Below are 21,028 nucleotides of genomic sequence, written 5' to 3'. Positions count from 1 at the left end.
GAAGTTGTTAAAAAGATTTTTTTCCAAGCTTCAAAACAGACTATTTTAGTAGCAGTCTAGCAACAGTTTATATCTTAGTTTTTCTTACTTGCAACAAGACTGTTCAGGAAAACACTCTACACTAAATTCAAACATAATTAAGACTTGTAAAACACCCTCTGGGAAAACTTGCATTTCTACCGAGCTTTCAGCCATTTGAAGGGCAGGAGGAGGGTGTCAAGCACTGCAACTTGTGCATAATCTGTCAGTAAAGGAAATAACAACCAGTATCATCACATCCAAAAATTCCAGTAAGATGAAGTAATTAAACATATTGTTACCTTTCTTTTTCTTCCTCTTCTAGCAACTTTAGGAATAGAAGCATCATTTGTTTTCACTGCATCCTGTGAAGATCAGAAGTGGTGCTAAGAGTCTTAACAAAACAAAGATACATTTTAAATGATTCTAAGCTTTTTCCACAACTGAAGCCTCTGGCACATACTTTAGCCAAAAATCCCGTAATAGATATGAAGACACCTCCTGCTTTTAAATTATTAAAATCCCAACTATGTGGTAATCAGTATTTTTTTCTGAAAGATATGAAATAAAATAAATACTAAATAATATTCTGTTTTAAATAAAGGTCTGTAGTCATGTTTTAATCTGTCTGAACTCTTTATCTGGGCCTTTAAAAAAGTACATTTGCAATACAGGATAAGTGATTGAAAACACACTGTTCCACCTGTTTTAATTGAACTTACAGACAAGCCAGACTAAAAGTTTGCTCTCGACGAAAGCTTCAATGAGAGGTATAAAAATGAGTGAACACATAGGAAGTTTTATGTAATTAACCAGCTCCCGAGACTGTCACAGTAGTAATAACTGTAGCTTCTCAGCACTCAGTAATAGATTTATGTCAACCAATGTAATATTAGAATACATAGGAAAAGCTTTCACATACTTCTTTACTGTTTTTTTCAGAAGGCAGATCATCTTCCTTTAAAGTATCCATTTCTTTTTCTTCTGTTTCAGCTTCTGTAGGTAAGTTATTATCCCCTTTAGGGGATAACTGCAAAGGGAGTCAACATGGAGTAAAAAAAAAAAAAAAAAAATGCATGAAGAAGTATTTCAGAGTGAAAAGAGAACATGCTAATAAATATAAGGCTGCTTTTCACTTTAAATAGTTTAAGTCTGCAGATACACATTAAAAGCCTGAGGCAGGACCGCTTCCTCCTGTACATGACTGCAGGCAGCTGTCAGAACAGGTCAAGACACAGCAATGTACTATGGTGGAACTTAAATTCGCTTTGTGTTCATGATAACATTACTACACTTTTTCACCATATCACCATTACATGAGTACTTACAAGCGTTCATGCCAACATTCAAGATTCATTTGGATAATTTTATCTATTATGTACAGTTGGATATCCAAGTCACAGAAAACATTTAGCAGGCTATCATTCTACTAAACAAAGACTTAATGTAGTAAACAGACCATACACAAGTTGTTTTATCATGTGTGAGACAGGAATATTGCATGATTGCATCACTGATTACTTGAATGCATGTAATTCACCAAGTCTTTTTACAGACCACAAACTCCAGACAGAGGAATCACTGGTACACTAGAACCACAGGAAAGCAGACTACAATGACTGGTTAAAAGAACGTTATAGCTACATTAGTATCAAAAGAAAATGAGCAAATTCGCTCCATATTTTGCCTTAGACTGATTAAGACTAATTACAGAAATCTATGTAAAAGGACCCGTTCAGGATCTTCCATTCCATCTTTGTGTTTCGATGGCTCTTACATCTTCCCGTTTCTCATTGTGAGTCCCAGCTCAGGACAGCCTGAAAGCACTTTTCAGAAGACACATGAAGCTTAAGTCATCACCATCCCTGCTAGCACATGCTGCTCGCTGCATAAATTCACAGTGAAGCAAACTGATGAACTGCCCCCGTTTAAAAGTTTTCCCCTAGCAGGAACAAATGCTGTTGTCAGCAGTGTGCATGGGCAAGAAGGAAGAACAGTTCTGGTTTACTAATACTGCCAGGAAATTACATATTGGAAAGTGCTCCTACAGCATAGCTGATAGAACCCAAATCACACTGACCTTCCACGTGCAAAAGTATTCAATTAAGGAACATAATAAGCAGTAAGAACTTGGGAGAAATAACCCATCAATAACTCCACAGTCTTCAGCTCATCAGAACAACTCTCAACATCGCCCATCAGTGTACTACCAGTACACTAATATTCCCCCCTCCCAAAGGTGTTTTTTTCCTCTTGAAAAAACAAGCTGTTACAGCTACTAGACGCTAATCCTACATAAGGAACCTCCATGCTGTATTTGAAACACTGCAAATTCTTCAGTGAACTGTGAATCAATACTAAAGGACCGCCAGCTATACTTACAGGAAAAAACTACATTCTAGTATTCTACAATACATTAAATCTTGGCAAATAATAAAAACAGTCAGAATTAAGGCAAGTCTATTCAAAATAGTTTGACACTTAAATTAAGGGCACTGCTCATCCTGTAGAGTAGCAATTTCCAGAAATGAGTTAGAAATAAATGAGATACCATAAATGTATCAATCCCATCTCCATCACAATTTTTTGTCCTTTCAGGATTCCATTCTACTTAAAAAAACTGAGATAATGCACAACCTGTCTTCCACACCATATGAAAAATAACCCCACATGAACAAAACAAAACATTTAAGGCCAGAGAAAGTTCAAAGCAGTGTGTCCTATACAAGTATCATTAAATGTACGATAAGGGAGGAAGGTTCACCTCTTACAGTACAAACTGTGTACAGCACCAGTAAGCTGAAACTAAGATGTTTCAGACAGAAATGCATTTTCTTAGTCCAAATACAACATATTTCAAGAGAACACAATCTTGTTTCAGGAGTCTAAGGCATGCGCACCTTTACAAAGCAAAGAAGCTAAACTCTTGTCTATATAAACTACCGTATACTCATTACTCACAGATACTTTCCTGACTCAGAGTTCAATTGATACAGATACAGATATGAAATCCTTTATATCCATTTATATCTTAATTAGCCCATTAGGAGTATAGCCTAATTCAAACTGATTCTTATAATCTGTTCAAGCAAATACACTGAAGAACACTTTCAGCCCAGACAGAAGCTAATGCCCTGTTGGGCTTTTAAACAAAAACTGACATAATAGGAAGAGACAGTTATACCTGTCCATGATACTAAGAAGTCTTCAAAAACAAAGGAAAACTTAAAGCGATCATTTCCACCTTCTCCAGCCTAGGAAGTACTGTATGAATTTGGTTTAAGTCTATTATGATTTAAAAATATGTAGCGTTAAAGAAATTAATTTTCAAAAATATGTACAGCACCTTAAAAGGAATACACAAGGACAAAAATAGTACTATATGTGCATCTGAAAAGAAGCAAAGGCAAGGCAGTTACAACAGTAAAACACTGTTAGTTTAAAGTATTTAAGTAAAAACTGTGCAATACATTTCTGACTTAAAAATGTTTCCGGCCGAACAAAACATTAATTCAGTCACTTACTTTTGGGACAGAAGACTTTCTTCTTTTGGCTCCTGCTTTTTCTTCACTGCCCTCAGCAGGCTCCTGACTACTTTCTTGAACAGTTTCTTTGACAGGAGTGTTAACAGCTGGATGGGACTTCAATATAAAAACATCAAAAATGAAATCTAAGTCCCTTCCTGAACTACAGAGTTACAATACTGAGAGGTGTTCTGCCACCTGTACGTTACTGAAGAAAGTATCATGCTAAGGAGCCCCTTATTAGAACTACAAGAACACTAACATATATCTTGTTTCATTAACTTCCATGCTTTTCAGTTAAAATTCTATTTTCATTATCAAACTTCCAAGCTCTAATGCTTTAACAACTTATTTTCACACTAAAAATACTGCAATGTAAGGTTTTTCTTATGTATAATTTAAAATAAAAAGTTGTCTTTGGTCAAGCAGAACTTGTAATGCTACTGCGAAGAAGTGCATTTTTAAATGAGCTATCAATCCTGAGTCAGCCAACTACCTGTTCCTGAAAATGGGACCAGAGAAAAGAGATTTTAACTTTAATTCTTTAGCCTTTATTATAAACATGGAAATAGAGAAGACAAAGCCAAAATTACTCTTTTTTTAAATTATGTTACATTGTGGATAGCATTCTCTTAAATATTAGCTCCTTCAAACAAAGCTGGCAGACTCCCCTGACTCTAATCTTTCCCCCACTGAGGAAGTGGTTTTGGATCTAAGCCCAAACCACAGGCTCCCTTCTGCCCTCCACCTCCCTTACTAGCAGTTACAAGCAACATCTGCAAAGCATAAATACTGCTTTCAGAACATTCCAGCCAGTTCTGGCTGTTAAGCAGAAAACGCGGCTCTTAGAAGGACTTACCAAGACAAAATACGACCAGTAAAAGGACAGAAAAAAAGAAAAAAAAAATTGCAAATGAATCCCTCTATGTGAATAGCTGACAAGTCTGTCACTTTACTATTATCTTGTATCCTGAATAAAAGCTTGATTTTGCCAACATCGCCATGCAATTACCTACTCCCCTCTGACCCTACCTGCTCTATGGCCAAAGACAAAATTACCTACTCACCCTGAATTTTCAGGCTCTGACAACTAAACTGTCTTCCCTGCTACTGTCCAGTAACTGTGCTTCACTTAAGAATCTTTGTTAAAATCAAAGAATTGTATGCAAATCAACAAATACCTTACGATACATTTATTCGTCTCCAAGACCTCAGCTAAAAAAATTTGTCCATTCACCGACACATAGTGAATACCGCAACACAGGCTGTAATTGATCTTATCAATACTTAAAGGGAGGGTGCCAGGTAGATGGGAACAGTCTTTTTTCAGTGGTGCCCAGTGATAGAACATAAGGTAATGGGCACGAACTTCAACATAGGAAGTTCCATCTAAACATGAGGAGGGACTTCATTACTTTGAGGGTGGCAGAGCACTGGAACAGGCTGCCCAGAAAGGCTGTGGAGTCTCCCACTCTGGAGACATTCAAAACCTGCCTGGATGCTGTCCTGTGCAATCGGCGTTAGGTGACCCTGCTCTGGTGGAGGGGTTGGACTACATGATCTCCAGAGGTCCCTTCCAACCCTGACCATTCTGTGATTCTGTAACACAATACTCTACTTCAAAATATTGTTGGGAAAATAGTTGTCTTATCAGTACCCTTATGTTCCTCTCAGTCTCCTCAATGAACTACTTGTCTCCACTTTCAGGACCACCTGCTGCCCACGCTGATCTCCTCTCACGCCTCACTGGGGAAAGCAGACCAGAGCACCTCCGCCAACACAGCTATGGGGAAGAGAGTCACCGTGGAGAAGAGCAGGTGCCAGAGAAGGGCTGCAGAGATGCTGCAGAAGGGGGCATGCCGACACACAGACAAGACGCCCGCACAGGGCATGAGGGACACTGAGGCAAAAGAGATGCCTGGGCAGGAGGGACGCTGGACTGAGGAGGCACATGAGGAGTCACCCAAGCCAGGCTACAGCCCAGAGGAGTTGCCTAAGCAGGGGCAGAGAGGGGACAGAAAGGACAGCTCTGAGGGGACAGCAGCCCATGGAGGGTCCCACCCCCGAGCCACTAAGCAAGCAGCGAGGAACAGCAAAAGCAAAGTACCCACGACACACCGGCCTCGGTTTCCCGTGCCGCCATCGCCTCACCTGGGGGACTGACGGCAGCGTGGGGTGTGGGGACTGGAGACCAGCCTGGGGGGAGCTGAGGGAGCAGGGAAGCTGAGGCACGTTTCTCTGAGTGTTTGCTTGTCTTTGTGTCTTGTTACCAGAATCGGTAACAAAAGAACTTATGTCATTTGGCTAAATTGTGGCAAGTTCCCTCACATGAGTGTTTTGTTGCTTGTACTCTACCCCTCTTTGGCAAAGATGGGAGGGTGAGGCCCCAGAAGGCCATTTCAACCACTCCGTTACCCTTAGAACAGGTAGAAGCTTCCCCATAAGCTGCCGATAAAACTGTCTAAGTATCTACATGAAGCACTCCTGAACTTCCTTTCTTTCCCTGACGAAAACATCCAGAAGCCTACCCCTCAAAAAACCCTCAGCTGTTAATTAAGACAGCCACAGAGACCGATATCAAGCAGATAAGCATCCTTCCCTTATTACCAGGAGGGAGAAACTGTATGCGCTTGTTGCTCCAGCTTTGAGAACAGGATGCTAAGGCAACATTCTCATTAACAGAAAATCATCAGAAACCAAGGGAACTAACAAGAATATGAAACAAGGCACCTCTGAAGTCTCACCACTGTGAAATGTATGCTATCCTGCAAAGTACGGAAGAAATAGCGCTCATTTTAGCACACAAGCTGAAACAAGTAAAAGCAAAACCAAAACCACTCTACAACTTTCTTATTCTTGGTAGAGCGGGATGTTCCTTTGTCTCATCCATAATCCTTGGTGAAACAGTGACATAGTATTTCAATTCCAAGAGTTAAACCCAAAAGGTAGTGCTTTGTGAAAAAACATCCAAGATGCAGGACTGACTGATGTGACATCAAAGATGCTCAAAGAAGCAGACCCCTACTGGCAGTTTTATTTCACATCAAGTAACACTTACTCTGCCTGTTTTACATCCTGATTTATTTTACAGAATGTCAAATTTAGTCAGCCATTTGCAGATGTACTCCTTTAGCAGCAAAAAGAACTGCCCACAAGTAAAAACAAGAGCTGGCTAAATTCTAAGGGCTTGATTTGCTCCAAGTAAAACTTACTTTTAACAATGCATAGCACCAGATAGAAAGAGAAGGCTATCAAAAGAAAAGCTTTCTAAAGTTGAGGTGAAAATTCAGAAGAAAATTTGCACAAGTCTACTTCACTACTCCACTCATTCAGTAATTCAGTCGGGTCCAACCCTCCTGCTCAAGCAGGGCCACCCAGAACCGGCTGATCAGGACCATGTCCAGATGGCTTCTGCATATCTCCTAGGATGGAGAGTCCACAGCCTCCCTGAGCAATCTGTGCCAGTGCTTGGTCACCCTCACAGTAAAAGAATGCTTCCTAAGGTTCAGAAGGAACCTCCTGTATTTCAGCTGGTGCCCATTACCTCCGGTCCTGTCAGTGGGCGCCACTGAAAGGAGCCTGGCTCCATCCTCTTCGCACCATCACTTCAGGTATTTGTATACATTGATGAGATCATTCCTGAGCCCTATGGGGCTGAACAGTCGTCCCAGCTCTCTCAGCCTCTCCTCCTAGCAGAGATGCTTCAGTCCATCATCTTCATGGGACTCTCTCTCTCCAGTATGTTCATGCCTCTCCTGTACCAAGTAGCCCACAACTGGACACAGTACTCAAGTTAAAGCATCCCTACTAAGAAAAGTTTCTTTTTCCAGTAATTTTAAGGCTTGCTTGTAGAAACAGATTTTAAATATGACTTGTGGAAAGAATTTTTTTTTTTTTTAAATAAAGAAATAGTGGGGAGAAGTGGCAAAGTACAACCCAAAGGCTCTAGACAGAACCTGACCAGTTCACAGAAAGAGTCTGTGAAAGAGCCATCACCAAAGCTGAAGTACCTGAATCGAACTCAACAGGTGGAAAGGACTACCCAGCACAAAGGCTGCTAGACTAAGAAAAGAGTCTGTATGTACCTCTTGGCAACATGTTTTGTGTATTTCCAATTGGAAATGTATTTAGGAATGTCTGAGATGCTAGGAAAGCAACCCACTTAAGCACTGCTTAATCGAAGTTACTGATTCCTGCTGTGAAAAAAAATATTAGACAAGCTTGTTTCTGTTGATTGTTTATACACATGTTTTTCACCTTGCTGAATGACTGGTAACATACAACTCAGTTATAGTTCACAACTGCCTCAGCCATCCACTGAGCATCTCTCCAGAACTGTCACAAAGAAAACAGCAAGAAGGTACACAGAGTTGTTTTTTACAGTAGCAGAAAGAATCTGTCCCTTATTAATACAGTCCTTCCCACTGTGATGAGTGGATTAGCATCTTTCCATATCCCGGAGCAGAAAAAGTGTACATCTGGAAGACATCATCTTATCTCTCAACTCTTACTTCAGAAACTCCTCAGCTCTTTATCCACATTCTCCTTCAAACTAGAAACACAGTAACTTGGGGTATCTTATGAAGCAGGGATTAATTGAAGCTGCAATGGCAATCTGGCATGTTGCATAAGAGCAGCAAATAATACCAAAAGATATCAATTCTTTTTATTATTACTGCAGCATTGCCTAGAAGACCCAGTATGTGATCAGGGTCCAGTGTACAGAGCAAAACCAAAAGGCTATGCAATGTTCAGAGAAGGCAGGCAAAGACAAAATGAGCAAGAATAATTTCTTTGTCTTCAGATTAAATTTGGGTCTTTTTACGGGTAGCACTGCATAGCTCCAGTTTAAGCTTGGAAGATTAACCAAAAGGGCAAGAAACGAGGAATTACTTATGGACAAAAACTGAATCAAGCAAGTCAAGCGACCCTTTCGGGGTGAAAGGCAAGCATCACACTGCTTCCAACCGCTAGAAGGAAAATACTGTATGCTAAGACAGCACGTATTGTAATCTTAAAAGGATACTTGTGGAGAAAAGCACTTGGGTTTAGATGACAGAAAGAAGTAGAGTGACTGAGATTCCAGAAAAAACTACCACTTTTCAAGCACGGTTGTACAGATCCAAAGGTAAGTATCTTAGGAATGTATATTGTTATAAGTATAAATAAATAAGTATATAGAGAGAGCTATAAATCCAACTTGATGCGTACTGTAAAAACTGTTAAACTTTTAGCCTTGTGCTCCAAAACTGTCAACATGGTCCCTCATGAGCATACAATAATAAACAGATATTCCCTGTTAAATAACACACCCATCTCTTTTATGCTATTAACACTAGAGACCAATTAAAAATAAAATAAAAAATTAAAAAAAAAAAAAAAAGGTCTAACCCGCAGTTGAACAGCAATAATTCATTACCCTACGGCAAGGAAATACTCATTGCCCTTTTTCCCCCCCAAAAAAAAGTACAGCAACAAAAATTTGCAGACTCCACATAACTTACCTGCTGGTGAGAAAACTTCACTTTGGGATTGTTGTCGATTTCCCACAAGCCTTCATTAAAACCCTTTCTTTTATTTGGTTTGCCATATTTATCTTTATTTTCAGAGTAAGGGAATATGTCCTTTGGTCCCAAAAAAGCCCTTAAGGTAAGAAAAAACAAAAAAAGAACAAAATCTTGTGTTGTAAATGGTTAGTCTTTTCAAGTAAATAGGCACTAAATGTTATTAAGATATGAAATCCATTACTACCTCAACAACTAATTCTGCTACATAAGCATCTCTGGTTCTCTCAACTTTTGCCTCCAACAGCCCAAGTTTTCCATTACTACCACACCACCTATGAATCCCCACTTTCTCAGGTTGAGTGTCTGGGCAAGAAACAGCTGATGCTGTACCTTAAGATTGCAGCTGAGGACAACCAACTAATCTGAACCAGAACAATTAAAAACTGAGTAGCTTGCAAACAAACAGAAAGAGGAATTGCTTCCTTAAAAAAACAAAAAAAGAGTTTACAGGAAGATTTGCTCCATGACCTTGCTGGGCACAGAGGTGAGACTGACTGGGCTGTAGTTCCCCGAGTCTTCCTTTTTTCCCTTTTTAAAAATGGGGGTCATGTTTCCCCTTTTCTAGTCAGTGGCAACTTCAACAGACTGCCATCACTTCTCAAATACAATGGATAGTGGCTTGGCAACTTCATCCACCAGTTCCCTCAGTATCCACAGATGAATCTCATCAGGTCCCATGGACTTGTGCACCGCCAGGTTCCTCAGCTGGTCTCGAATCTGGTCTTCTCCTATAGCGGGCTGTTCCTCGTTCTCCCAGTCCCTGCCTTTGCCTTCTGCCACTTGGGCAGTGTGGTTAGAGCCCTTACTGGGGGAGGCCAATTTCTATTTAAGCTACTCTTGTAGTAGAGGTCTTAACACTGCTTGTATATCTTTGTCGGACAAACAACACTCCTTCACAGCACTACCCCTCCTGTAAGCTGTGTAACTAAAGCTTTTAGCCAAGTAGCTTTTCTCATATGTCGAAGTCACAGTACCCACACTACCAGCTTCTCTAAGTTAGACTTGAGATTACAAGGTAACGTATTACTGAGAACCAACATTCTGGTTTATGCTGAAGACCATCAAAGACAGTTTAATTCCTTCTCTACTTTCATGACTTTTCAAGTTCAGATTTCATTGTAGCAATCCATATGCTGCTAACAGAAAAAGACAACACTTTGGTGGTACACTCTTACTTTCATGCAGTGCATAGACACAGCTTTGTCAGATTGCGTATGTGTTAGATCCAACCATTGAAAAGTTGCAGATACTTGCTTTCTGAACTATTGGCTCACAGAAGAGCTAAATCGATACTTCTAAGCTCAATGCTCCTATTTTCTTCATCACCTTTAAAAAACAAGGTATTTGAGATGTACACCCTACTAAACAAATGAAAAGAACATACCATCATCTAGAAAGCTTAAGCATTTCCTATTCCAGCAGTAAAACACTCAGCTATGTGTACAAATTATTACGTAAACCACTGTGACAGATGAGACTGCAAATCACCCACCACTTTGCAAGAGACAGTTAGAGAGGATTCAACCAGTGTGGGAAAGATGCACCTACAGAGCCTACTCAACCAGACCAAAAGGATAGGAAGGGAGACAAACAGAAACCATGAAAGACAAAAATAAGAAACATTGCCTCCCTTCTTCCTTATCGCCTGGAGGGAAACATTTTTTCAAGGTCTGTAGGCCTCTACCTCTATCACTCAGGCTTCGATAAACACCAGAAACGAGCTACTGTGAGAAGGTCACGTAGCTTACTTGATTGCTGTAGTGAAATCCCCACGTACCAAAAAGAAAAGGGAACAAGAAAATCAAATGAAGAGAGATTGCCCTAATATATAGGGTCCAAACTAGACTAGAAACTAGAGTTCAGTGTGACTTTTTGTTTGTCTGTGACCAACCAAAATTTGCACTGATGTGATTTACTGGCACAACAGATCCAAGTAAAGCTTTTATTAAAACGGTAATCTACTTTATTACTCTGTTTTAGGAAAGGGTACTGTTGCTGCATTAAGACAGTATAGAAATAAACAAAACAAACCTCAACCAAATTCCCCAAGCTTATTTTAAGAAGCATGTATCTGTTCACAGCACACAGGTAGCAACACATTTAGTTGCATTTTGACAAAACTTACAAGCAAATCAACAACAGCAATCAAAGCACAAGTTTAGACTTGTTTATAGTAATCTGCAAAACTCGATTAGTATTATTGCTAAAAGTCAAGTAAGAATTATTCCCAAGCCAGTCTTGTTTACGCTTTTCCCCAAAGCTCCTACTTTCCTACTGTAATCGTTCACATAGCTAGATGTCATCCTTTATACAGAAGGACTTTTTAGCATGATCAAACCCTTTATCTGGATTTTCAGAGTTACCAGTACTTACAGCAAGATAGGCTGTAGATGTACACACTACTAACATGCTGAAGGCACATAGTGTCTAACTTTGCACAGGTGTGTAACTAACTGTGAGAAACACAGAGGAGAACAAGTTTACCAAATTTATTTTAACTCTTACAAAAAAGTACAGAAAATTGTTAGCTCTACCTAATACCTGGTGGATCACGAAGTCAGTATTTACAGCTACAAACCTAAACAAAATTACATGCCATGCAAGAGCATTCTCCTTTTTTACCTGATCTGCTCCTTCCTATTGTTACTTACAGGCATCTGCTGTATGTAACAACAAGCAAGACCAAGAAGCACCTAAGTTTCACCTGTTACCACTCTAAGGGGCCCGAGGTAAGCGACATGCTTATAGAACAAACACCAGGAGACAGCTGGATCGTGGAACATCCTATACTTTGCAATGTGTATGAAACAGAAGTAGTTTCTCTTACATCGTATGGATCTCTGAAATGTCGTAACCCTGAACCTACAGCTTAACAAAAACCAGATCACAGTAAAATTTTATTTTGTAATAATATCAAAGAGTGAGGAATAGACATTTCAAATTTACCCATGTAAACTACAAAAAAAAAGAGAAAACTTCCAAACCTAAGCATGCCTTAGGAGCCTAAGCTAAATTTAAAACTGGCCACAATGCTTCTCAAAATTTGCAAAGGTATTTTTAAAGCTTTAGATGAGGAGTTGTTTCTGTCTCACTTATATTCAATCTGTATCCCTGAATTTATTTACAACTGCACAAAACCTCAGTAAAATCCAGAATAACATAGATATTACCAAGGGCAGGATCAAAGCAACACTAAGCTTTTAGCTGCCAAAAAAAAAAAAAAAATCAGCTATGGAAAAAAAATAAGAAAAAAACCTAACCTGATGCCTTGTTTAAAACTATCATTAAAAAAAATGGACAAGACTCAAACCTCACAACCTTGAATTGAATTCCGGGAACTCCTCTTTACCCACAAAACTACACACACAAACCCCAAACTAAAAAAACTAAGCCATTGAAAGATCTATTGAAAGATGAGAACAGTTAAAGAAATGCATGGGTGTATGGGCCAAGCATATAGAAATCTTCTTCACAGGGAAATCACTTCTTAAAAAAAGAACCAAGCCACAAGTAATGTCAGAGAGAGTGGAGGGCAATGTATAACATCTTGGCATGGCTTACTAAAAGATAGATGCAAAGTACCAGATTAAAGCTATTTCAATAGATATTTAATAAGATGAAGAAAAAAAGCAAGGCCATTCCACACAATGCAAGAAACAGAGTACAAACAAAAAAAAAACCAACCAACAAATCCGACAATAAATATTTACAGTAAAGTGGAAGAAAATACTTACAGCAGTGGAATTTTTGAGGGAATATATTCCCTCAAAGCAGATGTTGCATGACTGCTAAACGCTAGCATTGCTGAAAGTACCCAAACATAAATGTTTTGCAGGTTCACAGGTATAAAGCTAACTGCACTTCCTCATTTTTCTCTCCAACTCTTATAAAAAAAAGAACACCCACAACCCCAAACCTCTCCACAAAAAAAATCCCAAACCCAACACATAATTATTTGTCTGTTTCTCAAAAAACTTTGCCTATTTCATTGTCCTCAGCCTTATTTCACTTTCTTTGAGAATATACTGTTGAGAATTTTGAGGACATACAGGACTATCGTTAAAGTCCATTGCTGAAGAAAAAAAACCCAACCTATCAGTCATACTACTGTGGGTAGGATACCTTTTCTCTTCCGACCAGTAAAGCGTACATGGTATGGTTACAGTCTACTATTCCCTTGAATAGCTTAATGAAATGTTAGAGAAGCATGTCTTGTCAAAAGAAATTAATTTAGGAAGAGTTTGTCTGCTAAGAGATTAATTTAGGAAGAACTACTGAATACTATAGTTTAAAATACACTACACTCAGATGAGCTGTTAACTTCTTGTCACAGCATTCTACAAGGAAAAAAATATGACCCTTAAACATAAAGGACTTACGTCTCATGGGTGCCAAAAAAGAAAATAGGCATTTTATTCGTAGGAGGCTTTACTGCTCCATCAGGAACTTCATCCACCTAAGGAAAAGACAGACTATAATTCAAGTCAAGTAAGAGTTAAGAACAGTCTAGGGGGAAATAAGTGTTAAGCATTAAAACAGAAAAAAATAAAGGTACAGAGAAGTAAAGCAGGTCTCAAGATTTCTTTTTAGCTGCAAGTTAAAAAATACAGCAGAATCAAGGACAGTATTAGCAACAATAGGAAATGACAACATTTCTTGTGTTACAAGAACTTTTCACATTAACATTTTCTTTAAAAGATGAGACATGATGTGCAACAGGCCAAAAGCATAATTCAGGTTCATCCAAATACTGCCCCCCGTCAGCACAAGCAACAGCAAGACTTCCTGCCCTTATGCTGAGCTGATAACCTGCCCAAACCCAAATGTCAAGTGCTACAAAAAGGAAACTTTAAAAAAAAAAAACAAAAACAACAAAAAAACCCACAACTATTCTTAAGTCAGCATCTTAGCCAAGTATCTCATAATTAGTATTTTACCTACACTCCCACAGCTGTCAAACAACCTACAGCAGTCACAGAACTTGCTGTGATTGTTCCCAGAGAGCAGAGGGAATGCTAAAAAGGACTGGACCACTTATCACACACAGGTAGCTCATTCTACAGGAAGCACCACAGGAATAACTGACTTTAAATGTAAAGAGCAAACTCTGCCATAACTTTACCGTTTTCTTTCGTCAAAAAAAAAAAAAAAAAAAAAAAAAGAAAAGCAGTTATGGGGGAACAGTATTTTGGCACAGTTAGGTGCTTGCACAGCTCCAGCGCCGCGTTACCATACCACACAGCGGTCTTCATCTCCAGAAGTGAAGTTATGCAAATCAGGACACCCAAACGACTAATAACACTGCCCACAGGAGAAGCGTCTGGCAGACCGGCGTCAGGCGAGAGCAGACCCGAGGACAGGATCTGCAGTGCGATCCGGAGGTCGAATCCAGCCGGAGCGCACTACCCCGCGCGCGCGCGTGTGTGTGTGTGTGTATCCTCTCCCTCCCGCCCGCCCCCGGGGGGAGGCTGCAGGCGCAGGGTGGCTATAAGCCCGCGGCTCCCCGAAATCGCTCCTCGGCGACGGGGACAGCGGGAGGGGAAGGGACGGACGACACAGGGGACAGGTATGGAGGGGAGGGGAGCCTTACCCTGGCCGGCCAATGGGGATAACCTTTCATCTTGGCGAAGATCAAATCCCCGGGTTTGAAATCTCGGCTCATGTTTTCTCACCGCCGCGGCGCCCCTTGCCGTCCAGCCGAACCGGGCCGAGGAGAGGGGGGTCTGGCACCTCCGCACGCCCCTCCCCCGCCGCTGCTGCCGCTGCCGCCGAGGCACTGCCGGCCGTCCGAGGTCCCCCGCTGCCGGGATAAGCACAGCGGGGCGGGAGGAACGGAGACAAGGGCGACACAGGAGGGGACATCAACACCGCGCTTCACAAGGGCGGGCGCTCCCCCCCCCCCCCCACGCGACGGGCAGCCGGGGGACGCCACGCCGCGCCGCGCCCGCTCCACGCCCCCGCCGAAAGCCCCCCACGGGGGCGCCCGACGGTCGCGGCCGCAGCCCGTCCGCGGCACCGACGCCACACACATATCCCACGCGGGCCGGGCCGGGCCGGGCCGCACGCAGCAAGGGGCGCGCGCCCGCCCCCTCGCACTCACGGCACGGCTCCGCTCTGCTCGCCCGCCCGCCGCGGCCGAAACTCGCCCTTCCCCGGCCAGCACGGCTCCCGCCACACGGACGCGCCGCCCGCTCCCCCCCAATAAAGCGCGATGGCGCGGAAGCGGGGCGGGGGGCGCGGAAGCGAGACTCCGCCCGTCTGCCTGCCTACCTACCTACCTACCTACCTGCTTGCCTGCTCGCCCTCCCTTCTTCCCGCCGCCTCAGCCGCGGGGGTCCGCCGCCCCGCTACGCACCGCGCTGCCGCCCGGCCCGCTGCCCACCTCCGCCTGCAGCAGCAGCCGCTGCCGCCGCCGCGGGAGACACTGCCGCGCTCCCTCCTCCCGCCAGGCGGGGCGGTACCAACCGGCACGCCACAACCGGGCGGCGGGGGAGGTCGGGGAGGCGTCGAGAGGCAATCAGCGCCGGCCCCGCCGAAAACAGGCGGCTCAGCTCCCGCCTCCGCGGCTGCGAGCTAACGGTGGCAGCCAGGGGAAGAAGGCGCCCGCCCCGAGGCAGGGAGAAAGGAAACAAGCCCGCTTCCTTCATCCTCCTCTCCCCTCAGCCGCGGAAGTGGCTCATTCCGCCTTCCGCGGGGGCGGGGCGGCCGCGGCGCCGCGGAGCCGGGCGGGGGGCGGGGGGAAGAGGAGGGGGAGGAGGTGGCGGTGGCGGCGCGGCCCCGTGGGCCGCCCTTGGCAGCAGCGGCGGCGGCGGCGGCGGGGGGCGGGGAGAGGCGAGGCCGCCGCACGGCCCTGTGCCGCCTCGCTTCCTCTCCCCGTCCCAGGCAGCGGCTGCCGCCGGCCCCGCGCTCCCCCAAGAGCGGGGCGAGCCGCGTCGGGCCGCGCCGGTGGCAGCGTGGCTGGCGGGCGCGGGGAGGCCCAGTGACAGGCCTGGCCCCGCGGCCATGCGCCGCTCCAGTCACCCCGGCTCGCCGAGAGTCGTTTTCACCAGCGCTTGAATACCCGGCCTTGCGCCGGGGCACTTCGCAGCCGTGCGTGCCGCCCCGTTGGCCGGCTGGGAATGAGCTCGTCACCGGCAGCCGCCGCTGGTCGGAGGGACGGGTGTGTTTGTCCCTCTCCGCCGGTGCCTTTGTGTTCTTTCCCGCCCCGCAGGGCCCGTTACCGGGGCCGCCCTTTGCCGGACCCGCATCGCTGCCGGCCCCAGAGCCGCTCGCCTTCCCTCGGCACTCCTCAGCGGCTTATATTTCTCCATGTCCAGGCTTCCCCCCGGCGCCCAACAACCCGCCCTTTCAGTCTCAAGCCTGTGGAGTTCTCACCCACAACTCAGTCGCCATTAACTCCTCTGTTTTGCTGGGTTTTTTTACTGGGATTGAATTCAGACTTTGTGTTACTCCCCTTGTCCTCTCCATATCTACCCTCTCCTGGCTTCGTTACCTGCCAGGCGTTGGGCTCACTCCTCTCCCAGCATTTCAGCCACGGCAGCCTTCGCTCCTGTTCCTGCCTGCCGGGCGGTCGGTCTCCTTGCTGAGGGCATCAGGCACCTCCAGCGTCCCCACGCTTTGCCTCACAAATACCTTTCTTCAAACATGAGGACCTCAGATCCATGTTTTAACTCAACAGCTTCTTTCTCCCTGCCCGCCTGTGCTGTTGGGTCTAGTTCTAGTTGTCTCCCTGTGTCAGAAATTATCTGGTCTGTCAGCTCTCTGCGGCTTTGGCCATATCTGATGGTCCCACACAGCACCACCTGCAAGTCCCTGTACCATGTTTGTTCTGACGCAGGTGCCAAAACCAGTAAAAACCTCTAAGTGTAGTGGCACAAAAAGTTACTTCTTAGCCAATTGCGTTGTGTCACAGGGGCAGACCTAACCATGTTGTGCCTCAATGCTCATCCTCAGCTGGTGGCCTGATGCACAAGTTTTACAGGCCAGTTTTCTGCCAGCTGCCCTCCGTGCAACTTGCACACAAAGATAAGTCCTTTGTAAGAAGAATCATCCTCCCGCTTTCGGTTTTGGTACTGAAACTCAAAGCCAGGCCTGAAACACCCGCTGCAGTTGCCACAGAGCAAGTTGTGCTTTGTTCTACGCTCTTTCCTCCTTAGATACAAAACGGTCATTTATAAACATTAACTGCAGAACTTCACTGCATTTGTGCTAAGCAGGAACAAACTGCAGTTCTCCAATGGCTTAAACCAGTCAAATTTGGTTGATTATCTCGGAGGTGGTGAAACTCATACCTCTGACATACGTATCAAGTTTCTACAAAGTTACACAAAAGCTTATCAGAAAACAGAAGATCATCAACATATTAGACAGGAAAAAAGCTTTCTTCCTATGCACAAATGAATGACCACTTGGGGAAAAAGTTGTTTAAAAAAAGTGAGAGAGACAGCACATCTAGAATTGTTTAGAGGAAGACAAAAGTTTGACAGTGCTAGAAGCTGTATCTGTAAGTCTGTAAGGCAGTCTGTAAGGCAGATATGTAAGTCTATTTTGCTGCATTGAATCATTCCTATTTCAGCAATACATGAAGTTTCGTATTTTTTTGTAAATGAGAAAGTGTTGAGTACTGCAAAACCTGTGTATATTAGTATTTTGCTATGCAGGAACTGACAAGCTGCAGGGATTCCCTTAGCTAAGTCACTACTCTGTTTAATCATATAGTTACATTTGTCTTCCATGTCAGATTAAATAAATTCACATTTTGGTTCTGAAGAAATGCTTTTGGAATCTCTCGAGGACATTCTAATTTCCTCAGCCTTTGGAAGCAGTCTTTTGAATCTGACATTTCCCAGGAATCAGAAGCCTTGCACCTTGTATTAAAATCAGCAAAAATACTTCTTTTTCTCCTAATTAAAGAAGCAACTGAAAAAGACTTGGTTTCATACAAAAGTAGGGTGTAGGTGTGTGAGACTCGTTACTAAAGCATATTCTAAAGGTAAAGAAAACAAAGTAAAATTCAATTTAAAGTATGAAAAATAAAATTGTTTGAACAAGTTGTATTTTGTGTGTAATCATCAGGCTCATTTGTACATGTTAAGTAAATGTAAAATTGAAGACAAACTGCTTCAGTACAGACACAATAGAAGGAAAAGTGTATTTTGCAATCCAAACATTGTACTTGAACGAGAGTAACATGCCATACTGATGCTATTAAACTTTAAGGACCGTATCAGCATTTTTTGGCAAACGGTTTCATTTTGAATGACAGAACCTGTAGGGCTTCTTCTAGACCTGCCACCTGATGATTGAGTAAAAGGTCAGGCACACTGATACCCATGAAGTTGCTAGAAGCCATGAATGAACTTTGGAGGTGACAAACAGTTCTTCCTGTGAGAAGCTGTATGTCTTGAGCTTGCCTGTTTGAAACAGCCGTTCCAACTGATTTCCTGCAGGTGTGGGTCAGGTCGCACTGCAAAGAAGCGTGCTGGTATCCTGTCTGCAAGTGAAGCAGTCGCTTCTTGCTCTGCCAAGGCCAGACCCACACTGAAGGCTGGGTCTCCTCTCCTTTTTCCTGAAGGTCCAGCACTCTTTCTAAACACATCATGAACAGGTGTCTCTGAAGAATAAAAATTAAGTTAATGTTGAATTCCCTTGTGATACAACTCTGATTTGTTTCCACCTTTCTTAAAAAAAACCCCAACCCATATTTCCTGAATATATGTAGGTTTTGATTAAAATATTCCTTGAACTGTGAAGAAATGCCCAGTGTATGTATGAGAAGTTTCTTCAGTGTGGGAAGGAGGAAAAGAGTTTGTTTAGAGATACGCACGCAGCAGCAGTATTGTGTCTAAAGTAAAAATGATACGTGTGTTATTTTGATAAACTCATCGTATTGTTTCAGTATCTAGTAAGATACTACAGTGCAAAATCCCATGAGAACTTGCAGACATGGTGTCTACTAGAGGCCTGCCCAATCAAGGGAGCCTATTGACAAAGCCTTCTTGCTCCAGCTAGAGGAGGCATTGCACTCACAGGCTCTTGTCCTCATGGGGGACTCCAACCACCCCAACATCTGCTGGAAAAGTAGCACAGCGAGCTGTAGGCAATCCAGGAGACTCACAAAATGCATTGAGGATAACTTCTTAAGCCGGATAATAGACAGCCCTACCAGAGGGGATGAGATACTGAACCTGTTGGTCACCAGTGCAAGTGTGCTCATCGGTGACGTCAAGATTGGAGGCAGGCTGGGCTGCAGTGGTCAAGCACCGGTGGAGTTCTCAGTCCTGAGGGGTATGGGTCAGGAGAAGAGTGAAGTCAGGACCCTGAATTTTAGGAAAGCAAACTTCCAGCTCTTCAAGGAGGTAGTCAATAGGACCCCCTGGGAAACTGCCCTCAGGGACAAGGGAGCAGAACAGAGCTGGCAGATCTCAAAGGACGCGTTCCATAGAGCACATGAGCCCTTGATTCCCTAGGTGCATGAAATCAGGAGAGGAAGGCAAGAGACCAGCATGGCTGAGTCAAGACCTGCGGGTGAAACTAAAGAAGGAAATGCACGGGCAGTGGGAGCAGGGACAGGTATCCCAGGAGGACTATAGGGATGCTATGCAGTTGTGTAGGGATGCGGTCAGGAAGGTCAAGGCGCGGCTGGAGCTGAAGTTGACAAGGGATGCAAAGAATAATAAGTAGGGCCTCTGTCAGCCAGAAAAGGAAGGTCAGAGAAAGCGTATTGCCCCTGTGAACGCAACTGGCAAACTGGTAACAAAGGGCGAGGAGAAGGGTGAGGTACTCAACAACTTCTTTGGCCCAGTCTTCAGTTGGCACCCTCTCTTCCCATGCCTCTTGAGCAGATGGACGCCAAGGCAGGGACTGAGGGGGCAAAGTCCCTCCCACTGTAAGAGGAGATCAGGATTGAGACCACCTGAGGAACCTGAACATACAGAAGCCTGTGGGGCCTGATGAGATGTATTGCAGAATCCTGAGGCAACTGGATGATGTAGTTGCCAAGCTAGTCTCCATGATATTTGGAAAGTCATGGCAGCCCCGGTGAAGTCCCCGATGACTGGAAAAAGGGAAACATTGCACCCATTTTTAAAAAGGGTAGAAAGGAGGACCATGGGACTACCGACCCGTCGGCCCTCACCGCTGTGCCTGGGAAGATCATGGAAGACATCCTCCTAGAAGCTATTGTAAGGCCCGTGGAGGACCCGTGGAAGACCCGTGGAGATAGCCCACATGGCTTCGCCGAGGGCCAGTCCTGCCTGATGAACTTAGTGGCCTTCTACGATGGAGTGACTACATCAGTGGACAAGGGAAGAGCAATGGATTTTGTCTATCTGGACTTCTGTGAGGCCTTTAACATGATCCCCTGCACCATCCTTCTGTCTGAGTTGCAGAATATGGATTTGATGGGTGGGTAGCCTGTTTGGTGGATGAGGAATTGTCTGGATGGTTGCATGCAGAGGGGTCGTGGTGAACGGGTCAATGTCCAGATGGAGATCGGAGAAAAATGGTGTCCCTCACGGGTCCATATATGGACCAGAAGTGTTCAGCCTCTTCATCAGTGACATGGGCACTGGGATCGAGTGCATCCTCAGCAGCTTTGCAGCTGAGAGCAAGCTGAGTGTTGCAGTTGACACACCTGAGGGACAGGATGCCGTCCAGAGGGACATGGTCCAGCTTGAGAATTGGGCCCATGTGAACCTTATGAGTTTCAACAAGACCAAGGGCAGGGTCCTGCAGCTGGGTTGAGCTGAGAATGTGCACTCGCAGCCCAGAAAGCCAACCATATGCTGGGCTGCATGAAAAGAAGCATGGTCAGTGGGTCAATGGAGGTGATTCTCCCTTTTTACTCAGCTCTGGAGAGACCCCACGTGGCGTACTATGTCCATCTCTGGAGTCCTCGACATAAGAAGGTCACAGCCC

At 44.2% G+C, this 21,028-nt stretch overlaps 1 protein-coding gene across 1 annotated transcript in view; it reads right to left on the bottom strand.

Moving 5' to 3' along the window:
• The window catches only part of PSIP1 (PC4 and SRSF1 interacting protein 1), a 32,033-nt gene extending 17,124 nt beyond the window's left edge, over nucleotides 1–14,909 (bottom strand). Inside the window, exons 1-6 of the mRNA XM_082497239.1 lie at nucleotides 14,700–14,909; nucleotides 13,489–13,565; nucleotides 9,047–9,185; nucleotides 3,543–3,659; nucleotides 941–1,048; nucleotides 321–383 (exon numbers count right to left, since the gene is read on the bottom strand). Coding sequence (XP_082353365.1) covers nucleotides 321–383; nucleotides 941–1,048; nucleotides 3,543–3,659; nucleotides 9,047–9,185; nucleotides 13,489–13,565; nucleotides 14,700–14,771 — 576 coding nt within the window. The 5' untranslated portion in view covers nucleotides 14,772–14,909. The remainder of the gene's footprint in view (nucleotides 1–320; nucleotides 384–940; nucleotides 1,049–3,542; nucleotides 3,660–9,046; nucleotides 9,186–13,488; nucleotides 13,566–14,699) is intronic.
• Nucleotides 14,910–21,028: the final 6,119 nt, after the last annotated feature.

The sequence above is a fragment of the Vanellus vanellus genome, assembly GCF_965231255.1.
Source record: "Vanellus vanellus genome assembly, chromosome: Z".
NCBI classification, from domain to species: Eukaryota; Metazoa; Chordata; class Aves; order Charadriiformes; family Charadriidae; genus Vanellus; species Vanellus vanellus.
The sequence above is the reverse complement of the archived record's forward strand: the minus strand, read 5'-3'. Positions and strand labels throughout refer to the sequence as shown.